The sequence below is a fragment of the Genypterus blacodes genome, unplaced genomic scaffold (assembly GCF_046128005.1).
Source record: "Genypterus blacodes isolate CSIRO-AG114 ecotype Tasmania unplaced genomic scaffold, CSIRO-AGI_Gbla_v1 ptg000003l_1, whole genome shotgun sequence".
NCBI classification, from domain to species: Eukaryota; Metazoa; Chordata; class Actinopteri; order Ophidiiformes; family Ophidiidae; genus Genypterus; species Genypterus blacodes.
In genome coordinates this window covers 5075538-5094288 of record NW_027466817.1, presented here as the reverse complement: position 1 = coordinate 5094288, position 18751 = coordinate 5075538, and the positions used below count along the sequence as shown (strand labels likewise).

The window sequence follows — 18751 nt, the reverse complement described above, 5'->3', positions numbered from 1 at the left end:
TTATTTCAAAGAGTGGCAGCTCTACCTGTGGAAGCCACTTGCTGCGGATAATAGCGGCCTGTGTGCTGCTGAGAGAGGTGAGTGTGTAGGATTTGATTTCCAGAGCTTGACTATCTTTATGAAGCACACCTAGCTCAGCCAAAAAGACTTACATCTCCATCTGTAGGGCAGCAGCTCTGAAAAGTGAGCTCACGCGTGCATAAGATACAAGTACAAATCCAGATCTAATTCACACGTTGCTCTAGAATCCTGCCTACAACACAGCGACTGGTGTCTGCAATTTACCATTAATTAGCGATGCAATCAGTGTGTGTTTGATTGACTCCAAATAAATGATTGTGACATATTTTGACGGTCATAAAACTTTTATGGTTAAGATCGTAATATTGGAGTTCAGCCTAAGGTTCTGAAAATATGATTTATCACTTTGTATTGCATGAAATAGGAGGTAAAATTGCCCCAAACTAAGGAACTAAGCAACACAAAGTAGCATATATGGAAACAAGCAGGCATGTAAGCACATGGCAGAGCCAACACACACACAGGCACATTCACAATAAGATCACACTGTGGTCTCGCATCAAGGAGTAAGATCGTGTATCTGTTGTACTCGTCAATCAGTTTATAATATCATGACTTACATTTAACAGTGACATTTTTCCTTCAGCAACAACTACAATCAATGATCAGAGGATACACTAAAACTTACATTTTAAATCAACACAGAATTCGTCTACAAAAAGGCTCTTCGGATGTCTTTATTCTCGCAAAGACATGAAAAGGATGATTGACAGGTTCTTTATTGAATCAGTGTGCTCATTCTCTTTGATTTACTGGGTTTGGACTGTAAAGAATATAACACAAAACAGTTAAAGATTGCATCATCACTTTTTAAATGACACAAAGAATGTAAAGCTACATTTATCATGAGCAGTCAAAATCAATTAAAGCTGAAAGAGGCTTAAGAGGCCTAAAATAAAAAGCAACACATATAAAAGGTCCCCTGACATGACACAAGTGCTGTTTGAGTCTGAATGTTCCTCTTATATGGACAATAAAGTGAAGCGATAAGAGTCAGAAACACACAAATCCAGATATGTGTGAGTGAGCACAAATTACTGCACAATCTCAGCACCCCACTTGTCAAACTCCGTCAAAGACCAAATGAAAGCCGTCCGTGGTGATTTACAGTGTGTTGCAGATCCAGCGGCTTGTGGTGATTTATAGCTGTGGCTTATTAGAGAATCTGTCTAAAGACGCTGATTATTTATTACATGATAACGGCAAACAGTATCTACTTACACATGCCTCAGGGTGTCAAAGTTCACACCAAAAACCTGATGATTCACACTCCCCCGCCCCGCCTCCCCCCACCCTGTGACCACAAATGATCATGCCAGTAATGAAAATATTATTATCTTCATATCTATCTAGAGCTTCAAGTTTGCCAACAGTGTTGCAGTTGAGAGTTACCTGATCCAGCCCAGTCTGCTCTAACCACAGGCGGCTGGGGCTACAGACATGGGGCTCGGCCATGTGGCGGCCCGGGCTCCTTTGATGAAAAAAAAAGAAGACTCTTTTGTTTCATGGAGGCACCCATCCAGAAAACTGCTGCAATCTCTAATCACCATACATGTATTTTTTTTATTATTATGATTATTAATTCCCATCTCAGAGGGGACTGGCGGGAAAGGTGAGGGGAAGTTGAAGAGGCGGTGATGTCATTGGCTGCAGGGTGAAACAGAAGATAGATCAATGAGATTAGGAGTGAAAATGTCTGTGTTTCTGTGTGTGTGTGTGCTCTTTGTCCAACGTGTTTCCTGATGGAAGTTTCTGCTGTTTGATCTGCTGTCTGCATTTGAGCCGCACAGTAGGAGTTCAGAAATATCATTATATGGAAAATGAATCCACACAAGAGGAGTACAGAGTGACCTTATAGTCGTATTAGACCACGACTGAAATAAATACAAAAGGTAAAAATCTAAATAAAATATAACAGTTGAAATACAGGTAATTGTATTGAAATAGGTGTGTTTATGTTTGAACTGAAATTGGTTCAAAATGATTTAAAATAATAAATGTTTGAACAATTAAAAGGCAGGACAAAAACACATATAAAAGTAAATTTAAAGTCCATATACATTTGAATTTGACTATTCTTAAAGGACACCAGAATTTTTGTTTTAAATATGTAATCTTTCTCATGCTTTGATCCGCTGCTTCAGTTATCTGCCTCAATATTTGATTAATATTATCGGTTTTGAAAACAAAAAACAATATTGGTCTTCATGCTGATAATTATTTGTTACTGTTAAATTATGTTCTGTTTGAAATTTAGTGCGCGAGGCCTAAAACTGGAATAGGGCGCAAATTTCACTTTTATTTCTACTGACAAGTGCAAACATCTACGCGAAAAGTAAATGAAGGGACGAGAAACGATGCAAGTAGCAATTAGTGTAAATACAAAATAACGCTTTTTAATGAAGAAAACCGTTTTTTCAGACCCAGTTGCCTTTATCTATAATTTTGATAGTAAACATTCGATCACGTCACTGGATATTTGCGCGCACTTTTGCAAATACGTGCACAGAAAATATGAACTTAATTGATTTGAAACGGGTCAGACACTTTTGTTGACACAAATGCACAACATGCTTTAAACCCTAAAAGCATTTATAGTGCAAAAAACATGATCAATTTCAATTTAGATACGTCCTTCTCTTGAATAAAGTAAGCAGATTAGGCAAATATTATGGGATATATTATTGAAAGATAGTGAAAAATGTACAGATGCTCCTTTTTTTTGAAATACAGGAGGCCGTGATCCTTCTTTATAAGTTTGATTTCCAAGTTTGATTCATCTAAATTCTACACAGGAAGTATTTACGCTTTGGTGTTTTTTTTTTTTTTTGTTGCTTTTGTGGCTATTTTTCTATGTTCCAGGACAAAGGAGGACTCGCGTTGATTTGTGGGCAGTAGTTTGTAAAGTCGCTACAGCAGGAGCCGATGTCAGGGTGCGGGTTTGCTTTGGATCCAAACGGTCCCGGGTGCGTCTTGGATGCTGCGCACTCCTCCGGGCACTGCTGGCTGAACGCGGCGGCGCAGGGGATCTGGTGCGAGTAGAAGTAGCTGGCTTGTCCTGAGATCATATTAAAAGAGCAGGGATCCGTCAGAGGCAAGGTGCACGCCGGGATGGACGCGGAGAACGCGGCGCAAGCGTGTGTGCCGATCTGGTGATGGCGACGCGATTGCGCGCAGCTGACGCCGATGTACGACATCTCCTGCCGCGTCTGTACGAACCGCTCGGCCTCCGCGGCGGCGCTCGTCGTAGCCCTGGACCGGGACTGCGACATCACGGACGCGGCGTGGTTGGAGAACCGCGGGTGGACGCCGCCCAGGTAGGGGGACCCCGCTCCGCCGAGGTGTGCGCGCACCGGCGTTTGGAGAGGAAGAAACGGCGGCACCGGCCAGTAAAACGACCCCGCCGCGGCAAGGGTCACGCTGGTCGCCGCGGTGGAAGACATCAACCGGCCACCTCCTCCCCGCTTCAGAGCGAGTTTGGTCCTGGCGCCGGCGGCCGAAGCTCTGCGCCGGAGTTTCCCCGACGCGCCCCCGATGAAGACGTCCTCGCTGCACGGGTCCAGCATCCAGTAGTTGCCTTTGCCCGGGTCATCGTAATGGCGCGGCACTTTCACGAAACACTTATTCAGACTCAGATTGTGCCTGATGGAGTTCTGCCAGCCTTGTCTGTTCTGACGGTAGTAAGGGAAGTTGTCCATGATGAACTCGTAGATTCCGTTGAGTGTAAGTCTCCGTTCCGGACTCTGGCGGATCGCCATCATGATGAGCGCGTTGTAACTGAACGGCGGCTTCTCAGGTTTGACGCTTTCCTCCGCTCCTCCGCTCTTCTTCGCGTCTCCTTTTCTTCCTTCCGCTTTGTTGTTCGCCGTGTTCGGTTTAGTTTCTGCTTTGGCTTTGTCGCACTTTTTAACAAAGTTTTCCTCCGGAGCCGGCTTGTCTGCGGGGCGCTGGAGCTTCTGTGAGGGTGAAGCAGCCTCCTGGTTTCCCATCACCTCCTCTCGTCTCCACAACAGGCTGCTGATGCTGAAAGAGGACTTGTGGAATAATCGCTCCGGAGTTTTAAAATCTTCCATCGCTGAATTGAAATGTGGTAGTAGTTCGGTTGATCAGAGCAGATCGAGCGCGTCACTTGAGCAAAGATGCGTCGATCCAAAGTGCTGAGGAGCCACAGACTCTCTGGCCCCCAATGAGCCACCATGTGTGCGCATGATCAGCAAGAGCGCAGGACGATTTACCTGAGAAAGCAGTGCTCTCTCTCTCTCTCGCTCGCTCGCTCGCTCGCTCTCTCTCTCTCTCTCTCTCTCTCTCTCTCTCTCTCTCTCTCTCTGTTAATTGCTATAGATTCTAAACTTAAGCCAGTCAATCATCTTTACAAACAGTAAAATATGAGAAGTTTAACAGTTATGGTGTCAAAATCCACCCCCACAATATTTCATTTTGGGCTGTTCCTTTATTTGAATATAGTAACATTTATGATAAAGGAAAACAAATGCAGTTATTCATGAGGAAAAAGTTTTATTTTATTTTATTTTATTTTATTTCATATTTATGTTTTGCCAATCTTCGTGACTGATCGGTGAACTCTCGGGTTCAATCCGAACACTTCCGTGACTCAGCCACTCACGTGCTCCCTGTGCCCTCTGGGGTCTCTCCTCCTCTTCCCCCCCCCCTCTTCCTCCTCCTCTCCGCGCACTGCAGTTGACACCATAACTTGGCAAAATGCCGATCAAAAAGAACGAATTAGTCACAGGTGTGGACTGGAGAGGATCTTGTCTGGTAGAAGCACAGACCAAACAAACAGAACTACTTAAAAAAGGAAACGGACAGAAGAAGCCTGTAGGCGACAAACTGTGTCAGACAATTTGTGTTTTTAAAAACGCTTTCTGTACTTTCAATTAAAAAAAACCATTTATTTGGGATTATGTATCATTTAAGAGCAGCATTAACTGATATGCAGTTCGGCCTCCAGATGTGTGGGGCCTATGTTAGAACAATGTACGGCCCCTATTCCTGTTGGTACATCCCAAAAACGTGTTTAATCATATTAACATTAGATGACAATAAATAACTTCAACATTTTCTGTGTCTAATATTCCAGAATGGCCTAACTGTTAAATGTATATATGGGGTGCTTGCAGTGGACCCATGTTTTTTAAAAACACAATATTATTATTGTATAAGTGTATTCAAAAACAATGCAACAATAAGATTTAGTATACTTTATTAATCTTCATTTTGCATGCAACTCACAGCAAATCGCATGCATTTGAAATTTATCTTGCACCCCCTCATATCACACACACACACAAACACATGCATTACAGAGGGGGTGCAGGGCAGCCATTATACGGCACCCATGGAGCAGTTGGGGGTTTGGTGCCTTGCTCAGGGGCACCTTGGCAGTGTCCTGAAGGGAAACTGGCAACTCACCAGTTACCAGTCCACTTACTTGGTCCATTCCGGACTCGAACCAGCGACCCTCCGGTTCCCATGCTGAATCCATATGGACTGAGCTACTGCCGTCCCACAATAATTGATATCCTTTACTAGAAAAAAAGGAAGGGACAGCAGTCACAGTGTTATTGATGGGTCAGTGCAGGTCAAGGTCAAGGTCAAGCGTGTTTGGTTGGAAAGAGTCCATAAGTAACAGGTTGGTTGCTTCTCACATCAATATTCAGATCAGTTTGCACAGAGCAACAGGGAGGATGAGAGGCAGCAGTGTTCTCTGCATGTGGCAACAATTAAGACTCAATTAATCACACCTGCCTACAATCAGCACCTACATCACCCGTAGCCCCAATACCTCTTCCTCACACACACACACACACACACACCAAACCACTCCACACACACACCCGAAACTCAATCAGTGCCAATAAGAATGAAGGTGAGGAGTGTGAAGGTGAAAATACAGGTCTGACCTGTTACAGTGCTATAAGTGGGGCAAAAAGAGTAAAACTATTAAAATAACCATTAAAATATAAAGACTGTGAACACTGGCAGTCATATAATGTAACTATACAGTAAATCTTGCGTAAATCAGCTGTGGGTGGAACAGAGAGAGAGAGAGAGAGAGAGAGAAAGAGAGAGAGAGAGAGGGGGGACAGGAACAACTAAGATGTTGTGTAGTTGCCACCAGTTAGTTTTAGTATTAAGTGCAGATCTCAGTTCCATTTAATAATCAATTATGTTTCCATTATGGTCAAAGTAAAGCAGGATTTCAAGGCCAGTTAGATGAGGAATGTGATGTAAATGTCTGATCATCTTATCCAGTTATTATCTTTCAACTAATTACAGTCACAGCCTCCACACACCTTCTTCACTAAAGAAATGTTTACTATATGAGAGCTTAGCTAATAATATGAAACATTCCACATATCTGTAAATGCACACAGACACATTGATTTGATTGGTCTTTTTTTGTTTCATCTCCAATTTTGCTCACAGCTGTAATTATTCTTTCTTTAAGCTTTATTTGTTGTTTGTTATCCTGATTATTACAGTTCATATCCATATATTAACTGTTAAACCTTTTTTTCTTTTCTTTTCTTTTTACAGTGGACATGCCAATCAGGAACAAGGAGCGGAACTACCCGTCTTATCTCTTACCTTTTACCTTCTTTTACTCAATTTGATACGTCTTCCCCCACCCTCCCCTCCCCTCCCCTCTCTCTCCATAATCCCTGTCCTGCACAAGTGAGCACTTGTTGGGAATGTTTCTTGCACTGCAGCAAGCACACATCGTTGTCTCAACACTTGTAATCCCCTTGGATCATTTCCTCACCCAAATGTTTGATTTCGTGTCTTGTGTTGCCTAGAATGTTGTATTTTGCATGGCGGCCTGAGGACATTAACGTGAGGACCGTCATCGCAGAGACAATATCTGTCTGTGATCATGACTGGATAGATTTCATTGGAGGAGTCGCTTCTGTGTATCTCAACCACTCTGTAGTCTCTGGCCTCTGTCTGATAACAGCAAACAAACTAACAAACAAACAAAAACAACAGCACGAGATGACGATGATGCTATTTTTTTTATTATCCCAAAGAATGGGAATCCCAAAACAATGAGGTTTGTCTAATAGCAAAGTATAGTAATAGCAATGTAAACTAAACACATATTGTGACCATCGATTCAAGTAACAATACAACATATGACTTAATAGGTTGAAACAGTGTTCAAATAAAATGTTTTGAAAGACTTAATGGCAGAATAAGATATTGAAATTAAAGTGCATTTTCGTTCTCTCTTTCTTTTGCCTATTAATTTATTGTCTTCCCTTCTATATGTATAAATATAATCTCAAAAATTGTCATTGTAGTGTCAGATGCTGTCTTTAAAAAAACAATATTCAACAAAAGCCAAAAAAAATGCATTTGCTAGTGTGTAGTTATTATTCAACTCAGTCTATGTGTGTCACCATATCGGAGTAATAGCGTCCTCTGCTGTATGAGACAGGACATGACAGTCAGGCTGGGAGAAGTTACATCAGGCTTCCGAGTGAAGAGTACAGTTTGTCTCCAGGACACGCTGTATTAGCCAAATCTCTGTGTCCAAGCAGGACAAACTTGGGCTGCAAGTGTCCCTGGGACACTCCGGACCTCAGGAGTTGATTGACTGATGATATGGCTTCTGTGCTTGGTGTGTCCTCTGCAACCAAAACCAAAGTCCATTTGAGTTCAGAGTCCTAAACAAGTCATAATGAGTGTGACTGTGTGTGTGAATGTGTGTGACTCGAGTCCAAGAGGAGTGATCTGACTCAAAGCTGCCCCTCATTGCTCAATGTGTGTCCAACTTCATTCTCCCAGCAGCTTTTTAACACTTCAAGGTTTTTGATGCAACAGAAATCTGCACTACTTACCGTTGAAGTTTCCCATGAAGGCGATGCCCAAAGAATCATGATTATTGCCTTTGGTATGTGCTCCTACCACACCCCAGCCACGGCCCTCATACACGGTGCCATCACCCCCAACAAGGAAACTGAAAATAAAGAAAAGTATGCTTTAGTACGCTATTGTGCACACATGCATGTACATTATGACATAACTACTATACATCAAATATAAACATGCCTAGGATAATGAATCATTCATTCAGTTTGACAGCTTGATCACTGAAGGTAACAGAGCTACTCACTTATATCCAATATCAGCAAAGCCTCTTTCTTTCATGTGCGTGGCCTGTATGCTGAGCAGCTGCTGCTTACAATCACTGAGGCCTCTGCAGTGAGCGAGGGCTGTGTGGTGGATGATCACTCTCTGGGCAGAGCCTTTAAGTGTCTCCCATGGTTTAGGAGCAACGGCTCCCCACTGCAACCGAGACACAACCTTCACTGAAAAACAAAGTAAAAATGAGAAATGCTTTGACTCGTCAGTAATGGAAATATGACTATAATTGGGAGCATTCTGTGTGGTGTAGTATCTGTGTGTTCTCCTACCTGTTTGGTCCATAATGTCACACACAGCAGCCTCAGTGTGAGTGGCAGCGCAGCGCAGTGTTCCCGTGCTTTTTAACAGCTTTCTCATCAAAGCCGTTTGTTTGCATCAGGAGGTGTGGTTATGGGAATTACACCTTCCCTGTACTTCCTGGGTGCATGGGCATACAAGACATGAGCACACACGTTAATTTCCAGCAGGTCATGCTGTCCGACTGGCTGCGGTTGCTCAACAGGCTGGAATATACAACTGCGTTTTGACGAAGAGGAAGTGGCAGCTACACCGTCAACATTCCACTTATGACAGAAGAAGTGACAGCTAAGGCATGACTGCTTTCAAATGTCATCCATCACATGACTGTGAGGATAGAAACTGGCCATGTGGTTATGCAGCATTGGTTAAATAAAAGATAAATAAATTAAAGACACGCATAGCCCGGATATGAATAATTAGGGTCCTAACAATGCAGTCTGGTACTGTAAACAAGGCGTAGATCATTTATAGTATGGAACAAAAGGACAGCAAAAGAAGCCTTTTAAACAACTGGCTTTTATTTTTACAATTCACACTTGAAAATAAAATGAAATGATGGAGTTAAAAAAATAGGAATACATTATCAAGATGGCATTCAATGGGGGTTGATACACACACACACATCAACAGTTCTGCTATTGGAAAACAAGTCACTTTGACTTTGCGTGTGCCTCCTTTCACAACTGTCTGCTGGTTTCTGGCTGTTATAAAACTATAAAAAATGATGGAGCTGCAAAGTGGCTGATTTCCTTTCTACAGGGAAACAATGTTGATGCCAATGTGAGAGCTCTTCATCGTCGTCGTCTTTATTCTGTCCATCTGTGTCCACAGTGAGGGGCTGTGCAGACGTAATACAATCTCATGGCATCCTGGATGGGGAAGAACACAAAACACTGCAGGCTTACAACCAATAATGAGGAAAACATCGTATCTACATCTGAACCTATCAATACAGACACTGGACCTTTATAATTCCACAGTGTCTCTCAACTCCAGTAAACTTATTCATGCGTTTATGCAAAAGATTGAGTCTAAAATAATCATTACCTCAGCCTTCATACTGTGAGACTGGAAGAACACTGCCTCCTTGTGGCCACATCTGTGAAGTGACACGGAATGAGACCAACGTTAGAAAATACAGTAACACAAATAGCTCACATTACATTTGAAAATTAAGTTTCGTAATTTGTAATACTTCAGATATTTTGCAGTATTATATAAATGATGAATTCATATTTTAAAAAGACTGACATGCTTCATTATATGGACACCATGTTTGCAGACACAAACTAAGGAAGACAATAGCTACTACCACCAAAGTCATAAGAAGTTTGGGGAGCGTGACCAGAGAATGATTTTGATCCAGGGAGCATGGAGACACTCACTTGGGACAGGGGTGGTCCTCTGTTCTTGGTAGTGTTGGATCCTGCGATACGTCAGCAATGATTTGTGTCAGCTCACTGGAGAGAGATAGAGGAGGAAGTAGGATCACTTAGAGCCCTATTGGCAAATACAAAACATTACAAATTTCAACACCAATACAATGTGTGGCTGTGTGGGTTTTGTTTTGGTACTTACTCGACCTCGTGGGTGATCTTATTAACGTAGATGCAGCTGTTATCGGCCTCTTGCTGGTAGTCACAGTTCCTGCACTGAGGGTTGGAGAGATTTACATGAAAGGATGGAGGGTGGACGTATAATAGGCATATTAACAAGCAGTCAGGCAGTGAGAGAGTCAGCTAGTCTGAAAGAACTCTCACAAGCAAGCAACAAGACACTCTGAAGTGTCTTTGTGACATACGTACCGCATAGAGGAGGATTCGGTTTTCCTTGTCTTCTTTTGGGTATAACATGTTGTTACTGGAAAACAAAACCCGTCTTTAGTGTTTCAAAAAAGGGTTTAATGATTCAAAATGCTCCGCGATCAGATTCAGCATCATCTGGATTAGAGTCCGCTGTTTAAGGCTAACACGGAGCTAAGCTAATTAAACGTATTACACAAGCAGTTCGGGAGGAAAACTCACCATTCTTGACAAAACCGTATTCCAACAAACCCTGGTTCATATGTGCCTGTGTCTATATCCATTAGAATGACCAGTAAACTCACAAATTCGACCAAAAATAACAAAACAAATACTCTGTAAAGGGACTGGCGCCGGTAGCACAAGTTGCTGTTTGAAAACACACCGTCTACGCATGCGTGAACTCTCTCCTACACCCTCGTAAGTGTACATTTCAATCATCGCCACCTAGCGGTTGGAGGTCAATATAACACCACACATTCTAATTAAAGGAAGGGATTATTTCACGTTTTTTCCCAGGGAAACAATAATTATTAACGAGGGACATATTACATATATGTTGCCGAAATGTCAATTTGCCAATTCGCAACTAATAAATTCACTATCTGGCTCAAATTGATTAGTTTGGAATCAGCAGACAATTTGTAATATAGCTGAAAAAAAAGTTATTGAAAAATCATGTACATTTACCACTTTGTTTGAGGATTATATATTACAACCAGATGTGTTTTATATTCTATATACACCTATATTTTTTTAGTATAAAATGCATTAAAGAAGCTCACTTCAGTTTCAGATAACATTTATTCATGCAAAAGCACAGAGTATCATTCACCGCTCGTGTTGTTGGTTGGCATAAAGGCAACAAAACCTTTATTGACAATCTTCACAATGACATCATTAGCCCAAACACACCCCAGTAAAGACTGTATCATTGTCTTCAGTTGCAAAGATGTCATTTTTGGCAGGTCCCGGGATGTTAACCCAGACCTCATCTCTCTTATCCAGTTCGATCACACTGCTGATACTGGCCACTTGGCTGCATTTATCAGGCAGGCTGGTGTGATACAGAGAAACCACTTTCTCACCATTCTTAAATATAGCACACTGGGCACGCCCATACACAGACACATGCACAGTGAAGTGATAGAAACCCTTCATGGGGCAGGAGAAGATGCCCGTGTCAGGACTGTAGCTTCCTCCCTCATTCACCAACACTTCTGCAAACTTCAGCACACCAGAGTCACATGGGTAGCTGTCACAGATGCACAATTTGGCTGTGAAGGCGACAGTTCTTCCTTAAGGGGAGCAAAATGTACAAGAAACAGCGATTAGAGTGATATTTTGATATTACTTGGTTGTTGTACTAAACTTCATGCAAAGTAGAATGTCGGGTTAAGATCAGTATACTGTATGGCACTAATTTCCCTCGGGATAATAAACTTTCATCTTATCTTATCTTATCTTATCTTATATAGAACATAACTGTTTAAGAACACATCCTGTTTGTGGGTTTATAAATTGACAAACCTTAGTGATATGGAGACACTTGATGATATTTAAACTAATGCTTTTATTTTACCAGGAGATGGAGAAACGTTGTCACCACGCCTGGACTCAGATGCCATGACTTAGAGTTCTGATGAAGGAGCGAGAAACGTCTGCTGAAAGAGACAGGTTAACAGTGTTTTCAGTAACGTTTTTGTGGCTTTTAACAGGACATCTCTGCGTTTTGGTCCTACATTAGCTTACACGCAGTGAGTTTCAATTCAGACTTGGTTTACAAATGCATTCCTGCTTTGTAGTCACGTGCCAGACCGAACATCATTTGAGTCACAACAACAAAGAATCATGGGAAATGTAGTCCATTGCGTCTCTTGAAAATTAAGGTTATTCTTCTGCAATCCTGTCAAAATATACTGTTTTCAACTATTTTCTTTCGATAAATCTTTTGAGTCAGACAGCTTAGAGCAGAGAGGTCCTACCTGTTGTTGTCCTGCAGCAGAGTGCTGTGAGGGCAGAAGGCAGAAACGCAGATTGAAGCTGCTTTTCCGGTTTGCAGAGCTCTACTTGTTTTGAGCTTTGCCTCCAAGCATTGACCTAAGTTACAAGGGAGATTGGTTATTTGTCTTTTAGATGCACACGGAAATACAATCATTATAAGAAAGGTGCAAGAATTTACACACAGTGAACTGAATTTCGGGTGAAAATACAGTGGAGGACAATCAATCAATGCATCCATGTTTCTGTCATCGACATTCAGCCATTCCAGTAATCCAAACATTCACCGGTGCTAACTGGTGAAAAGAGCTGCTTATTAGTAAAGATTCTCCACATTCCTGCCGCTACAGACGTTTCCTGGTGCAACGACATGCAGCCATTCTCAAAATGCTTCACTGCTCTCACAGAGACTCCATTTTAAACAGAGGTTTAGTCGTTGTCTGTATTTTGTGCGCTTGAGATCAAATTTCTGAATAGTTACCCTTTCATTAGATCTGGTAAAATATGTAAAGAAAACAGAAAACAAAAGAGATAAAATAAGGGACAAGAAGCAGCTACATGTTTACGTGTTTCCCACTGATCTGAGGAGTAGCAGCAGGAGGAGGTGGACCTGGGAGAGGTGGAGGAAGCGGTGGGTGAGGGTTTCCAGGACTTTATGCTGGACCTTGACACTGGCACACTGAGACACTGAGTTTGGGGGCTCTGTGACAGTAAGAGGACAGTCATTTCAGAGGGCATTTATTTGTTTCAATAGCACATCTGTTTTTCACGTGAATTTATCAAGCAATTTGTGTCACTTTTGTGTCATAAAGTTACTGTTTGACTTGTGTGTTCCCACTGAAAACAAAGCTGCTTTCTCAAGTTATTCATTAGTTTAATTTCATTCCTCTATCTAAAATGGTGAACGAAGAACTCTTTGTCTTTCGTGTGGTTTAATTCTGATAAGGAATGAGAGCTCTCTGCAGGGTCTGACCAGCTTCAGTAGCTGAGAAGGACAGACAAAGATACAGTGCAGACAGAATAACTGCAAACAAGATTTACAGAGGTGGGAGTCAGGTGGAGGGGTTCACCAGCGATGGGTCAGGGCCGGGAGTCACACAATGGATTGTGTGTCTGCAGTATCTACTTTATGATAACATTTAGAACTGGAGACATTTATGTGAGGACGTATAAATGAGGTTGTGCTTCATGAATTTGATATCTGTGTGAGAAGACAAGAGACAGAGAATTTGGCAACATTTCATGAAATACTTGAGTACAGTGCTGTTGTTTGATCATGTCATGCACTGACTGCGGACTTTACATTACATAATACCCAGCAAAGATGGTATCATTGTCCTGTATGGCAATGATAATGATGATAAATGATGCAATAAAGAAAGTTCACTAAGGTTTAAGATTGCATTTATTCATGCAAATTACAAAGTATCATTCAATTACATTTTGAATAAACTTCCCTTGTTATTCATTCAACATTCCACTGTTTGTGTTGTTGGTTGGCATAAAGGCAATCAAAACCTTTATTGACAATCTTGACAGTGACATCATTAGCCAAAGCGCACCCCAGTGAAGACTGTATCATTGTCTTCAGTTGCAAAGATGTCATTTTTGTCAGGTCCCGGGATGTCAACCCAGACCTCATCTCTCTCAGCCAGTTTGATCAAACTGCTGATACTGGCCAACTGGCTGCGTTTGTCAGGCAGGTTGGTGTGATACAGAGAGACCACTTTCTGGCCGTTCTTGAATATGGCACACTGGGCACGCCCATACACAGACACATGCAGGGTGAAGTAATAGAGGCCGTCCGCAGGGCAGGAGAAGATGCCCGTGCCAGGACTGTAGCCTCCTCCCTCATTCACCAGCACGGTTTCAAACTTCAGCACACCAGAGTGAGTTGGGTAGCTGTCAGTGATGTTCAGCTTGGCCGTGAAGGCAACAGGTCCTTCAAGAGAGAACAAAACAGAGTAAGATTGGTGATTAGAGTGATATTTTGATATTACTTGGATGTGGTAAGACCACATCCCGTTCTATATGTAATAGTACTTCATAAAAGCAGAGAGGGTCTTGTTTTAAATCCACACTGTGCAGTGAGTGGTGATGTTCAACCAACTTGTTGCTTTCCTGTGGACCTACTGACACTGATATTTATCAGAAAAGATAAGCTTATCCCGAGGGAGAAAATTAAAATGAAAAGAAAAGATGCTGACTTGCCTCCACTTCCAGGACATGTGGGTGTATTAACTGACAAACTCTAGTTATATGGAGACAATTAATGATACTTAAATCAATGTTATTTTACCAGTTTTGTTACCTTCATCGGAGAAGGTGTCAGGTGCCTTAGTTGAAGATGCCGTGGTTCTGAAAAAATGATAAACATTCATTAATTATCATTAATTAATATTCTTATCATTTCAATCAAACCAGTTTCAGGAAGATGATAACAAAAAAGATTATTGATGTTCAGTCAGATATTACAATACACAGTGCATTTGAATTCAGACTTGGTTTGAAAACACATTTCTGTTTTCTTTTACTATCTTTTTATCAAAAACCATTCTATCAAACAAGGTGACTTTCCAGCATTTGACAAAAAATATCATTGTTCAGTTCTTCTTCACTTATGTCTTGAATCCTTTTCAGATTTTCATTTTTACTATTTAAGTTGTTTTGCCATGTAAAACATCTAAAAACAATGAATCTCAAAGTGTATGTTACATTTTTGATAACTGATATCTTATCTTGTAATGGGAAAATTACAGCATTGTCTACCCTTACAATTTAAAAAAATGCATGCACTGAAACTTCTCACACATATATGAAATAATGAAGCACACATTCCATCCTGTCACTCCCTAACTTCACCCACAGCTCTGAACCCCAACCTGTCTGTCTGTGTATCTGTCTGTCCCTCCCAGCAACTCGAGCGGTCCAGACCCCACAGAACTTTGATTCCTTCTCAGAAATAAATTACAAAAAAAACAAAGATCGTCTTCAAATCATCTTCATTAATTAATTTCCATAACATATCTAACTAAGGGAGGCAGTAGTCGAGTGGGTAGAGCTTCCGCTTAAGAACCGGAGGGTTGCCGGTTCGAGTCCCTGCCGAGGTGCCCCTGAGCAAGGCACCGAACCCTCAATTGCTCCCCCCTCTGCGAAGGGTGGTAATATAATGTAATGTAAGTCGCTTTGGATAAAAGCGTCTGCCAAAATGATCGTAATGTAATGTAATGTAACTATCCCTCAATATATTTTTCTGACTTTGGCTAATGGCTGTATGACATCACCACCAACTCAAGTATTTGCAAAAAGATAAGTTAAGTGTTGCAAATCCAACTTCATTTGAATCATCCTTTGAGTAAAAAAAAAATCCAAATGAAATAAGAAATAAGTGTAGCTTGGTGCGGAGCCTACCTGTTGCTGTCCTGCAGGGAGAGTGATGAGAGTGTGAATGTGATGAATATGCTAGGAGACTGAAGCTGTTTATATATTGACCAAGAATGTCGGCGTTCCCTAATGTATTACCCAGTAAAGATGGTACCATTGTCCTCTGTGGCAATGCTTCCATTGCCACAGAGGTACCCAACCATGGGTTCCCAGGAACCTAATCTAATCACCAAGCATTGCCAAAGCATGGGTTCCTGGGAAACTGTTCCAGTGTGGACAGTTTGACCACACTGCTCATGCTGGCCACTTGGCTGCATTTATAACTAACAAATTCAAAAGCAAAGTGTATGTGTCAGATGTGTGACAGATCAGATCAATCGCTCAGTAAATTACAAACTTCCAAAACTCTTTGTTAAAGACTAGAAATTATAATAATGTAGGCAACTATGATGTAGTTAATTTACATATAATATATTGTATGTGTAAAACTGCATGGTGAACATATGAAAACAGTAAGTGTCCCACCTATTTAACATATATTTGCAATTTTTGTATAGTGCATATTAGCAAAACACAATGAGGAATAGACATTATATAGTATGTCAGATTTACCCCCAATTTCCACAAATATGCAACATATTTAAAGAACAAAATATTTAATATAACAATATAAGCATGTCACAGGTTTGCATACAGACATATATGGCATCACTTTATACTATACTACATACCGTATGTACTGTGTGTAAGTACATGAATTACTGACTACCTGACATACTGAGGCTGCCATGTTACCCCAAATAAAACCCAGCAAAGACAGTATCATTATCTTCTGTAGCGATGATCTCATGTTGGCCATGACCCCATAAATTGACCCAGACCTTGCCGTTTTCACTCAGCTGGACCACGCTGCTGACACTGGCCACTTGGCAACATTTATCTGGCAGACTTGTGTGATAAACTGAAGCTACACTCTCGCCATTCTTGAATATGCCACACTGAGCTCTTCCGCACACAGACATGTGCACAGTGAAGTGATACAGGCCCTCCAAAAGACAGGTGAAGACGCCTGAGTCAGGACTGTAGCCTCCTCCCTCGTTCAACAGCACGTTCATCTGCTTCAGGACGCCAGAGTGATACGGTGTGCTGCCAGCGATGTTCAGTTTAGCCAAAAACGTAATTACTGTACCTGTCACATTATTCTCCTTCCTGTGAAGGAATTTTGTGTGTTTTCATTTTATTTTTTGCACAGTTGTTGCTCTTAAGATACTTTATTACTCGTCATAAAGTCATAAAGTCATAAAGTGCTCTTATATGTTGATCACAAAATAGATCATTGACGTTCAGTTAGATATTACAATACACAGTGCATTTGAATTCAGACTCCCCCCTTTGATTCCTTCTCAGAAAAAAATGACAAGAAAGACAAAGATCGACTTCAAGCCTTGTTTCACCATCAGATTAATTTATTTCAATGACAAATCTAAGTATCCTTATATATATTTCTCTGACTGGCTAACGGTTGTATGACATCCCCACCAACTTAAGTATTTGCAAAAAGAAAAAGTTAGTGTTTGCAAATCCTGTTAAAATATAATGTTTTCAAGTTCGTGAGCAAAAAAAATCTAATGAAATGAGTAAAATCATAGCTTGGTGCGGTCCTGAAGGAAAAGTTATGAGAGTGTGAATGTGATGAATATAGGAGAAGATAAGAGGCAAAGCTTTTATCGTATTGCTAACCTAGCTTTACCTTACGTAATACCCAGCAAAGATGGTATCATTATCCTCTGTGGCAATGATTTCCTGGGGACCTTGACCATCTACATTTACCCAAACTTCATCATTTTCTGACAGTTTGACCACACTGCTCATGCTGGCCACTTGGCTGCATTTATAACTGAGTGTATCTGGTAGATTAGTGTGACGCGCAACTACAACTTTCTCGCCGTTCTTAAATATGGCACACTGTCCACGTTGGTACACGGCCATGTGCACAAAGAAGTGATAGAGGCCGTTGACGGGGCAGGTGAAGATGCCTGTGTCACCATCGTAGCCTCCTCCCTGGTTCACTTGCACGGTTCCAAACTTAAGCACACCGGAGTTGCTGGGGAAGCTGTCGTCCATTCTCAGTTTGGCTGTGAAGGCTACAGGCCTGACTGCAGTGGGCGACATTATTTAGTCACGAGTCATCATCTAATCATTACAGGAGGTTACAGGAAGTTGAAGTCTGCAACTTTCAATGTTGAGCAACTAAAGACAAGCATCTCAAATTAGATCAGATAACATGTATTGTTTTTTTTACCTGTGGTGTTTCCTCTAGTGCCGGATTCAGACGCCATGACCACGTTTGTTTCTGTGGTAAAGATAATAAAGATGCTGAACTTTCAGCAACTTGAGTGGCTTACATGAAGGAAATCTTTAATCTGAGAAGTGTTAGAGAAGTGGGTTTGGGTTGTAGGCCAGATAAGGAAAACAATTAATATTAACAGTTACACCCGAAGAAAAACTGTTTTTTTTAGACAAGAAACATTCATTTCATATCAAAATAACGATACGACATTACCGAACAGTTTAACTATTTACATCACAGCAGTTTATTGATGTGCTCACATATTGCAGTGGGCATCTCTGTAGCTTAGTTTTAATACAGAAATATTCTTTCAAACTGTCATTCAAAAAACTGTTCAAACTAAGAAGAGGAGAAAATATCAAGGGAAGGAAAAGGCCGTGAGTCTCAATCAACAACTGTCCAGCAGCCCTGAGGGTTTCTTTCTTGCGGCCCTTCAAGTTATTCTTGCCTTTTCAGAATCTTAAAGAGGTTCAGAAGTTCAATAATGCGACAGTAAACGATGCAGAAAAGTAATGTTTATAAAGGAAGGGAGGGGTAAATAAATAGTATTACAGGATGAGCTTGTCAAACACTTTAAATACTAACTGTGTCATCTATTTTTACTCATCAATGATGGGAGCAGCAGTTTACTCAATGGGAGCAGTGAAGCTGCTCCTTGCTCGCC

The 18751-nt window shown here is 41.2% G+C and overlaps 4 protein-coding genes across 4 annotated transcripts; all 4 read right to left on the bottom strand.

Annotated features, from left to right (window-relative positions):
- Nucleotides 1-2924: 2924 nt before the first annotated feature.
- Nucleotides 2925-4154, bottom strand: foxg1c (forkhead box G1c). The gene has a single exon (XM_076145006.1). The coding sequence runs from the start codon at nucleotides 4152-4154 to the stop codon at nucleotides 2925-2927; it is 1230 nt and encodes a 409-aa protein (XP_076001121.1).
- A 2946-nt stretch (nucleotides 4155-7100) lies between these two features.
- On the bottom strand, nucleotides 7101-8677 carry pglyrp5 (peptidoglycan recognition protein 5). The gene is made up of 4 exons (XM_076142593.1): nucleotides 8520-8677; nucleotides 8219-8414; nucleotides 7944-8062; nucleotides 7101-7732 (listed from the first exon to the last, which is right to left on the bottom strand). Exons 1-4 carry the CDS (start codon nucleotides 8605-8607, stop codon nucleotides 7566-7568), a joined length of 570 nt encoding a protein of 189 aa, XP_075998708.1. The 5' UTR covers nucleotides 8608-8677; the 3' UTR covers nucleotides 7101-7565.
- Nucleotides 8678-9052: 375 nt separating this feature from the next.
- Nucleotides 9053-10738, bottom strand: polr2i (RNA polymerase II subunit I). Its single transcript, XM_076143066.1, has 6 exons — nucleotides 10575-10738; nucleotides 10356-10410; nucleotides 10129-10202; nucleotides 9936-10010; nucleotides 9598-9649; nucleotides 9053-9419 (listed from the first exon to the last, which is right to left on the bottom strand). Exons 1-6 carry the CDS (start codon nucleotides 10634-10636, stop codon nucleotides 9357-9359), a joined length of 381 nt encoding a protein of 126 aa, XP_075999181.1. The 5' UTR covers nucleotides 10637-10738; the 3' UTR covers nucleotides 9053-9356.
- Nucleotides 10739-17182: 6444 nt separating this feature from the next.
- LOC142992859 (complement C1q and tumor necrosis factor-related protein 9B-like) lies at nucleotides 17183-18163 on the bottom strand. Its single transcript, XM_076143392.1, has 2 exons — nucleotides 18040-18163; nucleotides 17183-17893 (listed from the first exon to the last, which is right to left on the bottom strand). The coding sequence occupies exons 1-2, from the start codon at nucleotides 18074-18076 to the stop codon at nucleotides 17484-17486; spliced, it is 447 nt and encodes a 148-aa protein (XP_075999507.1). The 5' UTR covers nucleotides 18077-18163; the 3' UTR covers nucleotides 17183-17483.
- Nucleotides 18164-18751: the final 588 nt, after the last annotated feature.

Coding starts and splice junctions, on each gene's coding strand:
- foxg1c (XM_076145006.1), bottom strand. CDS start 4,154: ATGGAAGATTTTAAAACTCCGGAGCGATTATTCCACAAGTCCTCTTTC.
- pglyrp5 (XM_076142593.1), bottom strand. CDS start 8,607: ATGAGAAAGCTGTTAAAAAGCACGGGAACACTGCGCTGCGCTGCCACT. Junction 8,415..8,519: donor TGACATTATGGACCAAACAG/GTAGGAGAACAC, acceptor TTTGTTTTTCAG/TGAAGGTTGTGTCTCGGTTG. Junction 8,063..8,218: donor TTTGCTGATATTGGATATAA/GTGAGTAGCTCT, acceptor CTTTATTTTCAG/TTTCCTTGTTGGGGGTGATG.
- polr2i (XM_076143066.1), bottom strand. CDS start 10,636: ATGGATATAGACACAGGCACATATGAACCAGGGTTTGTTGGAATACGG. Junction 10,011..10,128: donor AAGATCACCCACGAGGTCGA/GTAAGTACCAAA, acceptor ATCTCTCTCCAG/TGAGCTGACACAAATCATTG. Junction 9,650..9,935: donor GAGGACCACCCCTGTCCCAA/GTGAGTGTCTCC, acceptor GTCACTTCACAG/ATGTGGCCACAAGGAGGCAG.
- LOC142992859 (XM_076143392.1), bottom strand. CDS start 18,076: ATGGCGTCTGAATCCGGCACTAGAGGAAACACCACAG. Junction 17,894..18,039: donor CACTAGAGGAAACACCACAG/GTAAAAAAAACA, acceptor CGCCCACTGCAG/TCAGGCCTGTAGCCTTCACA.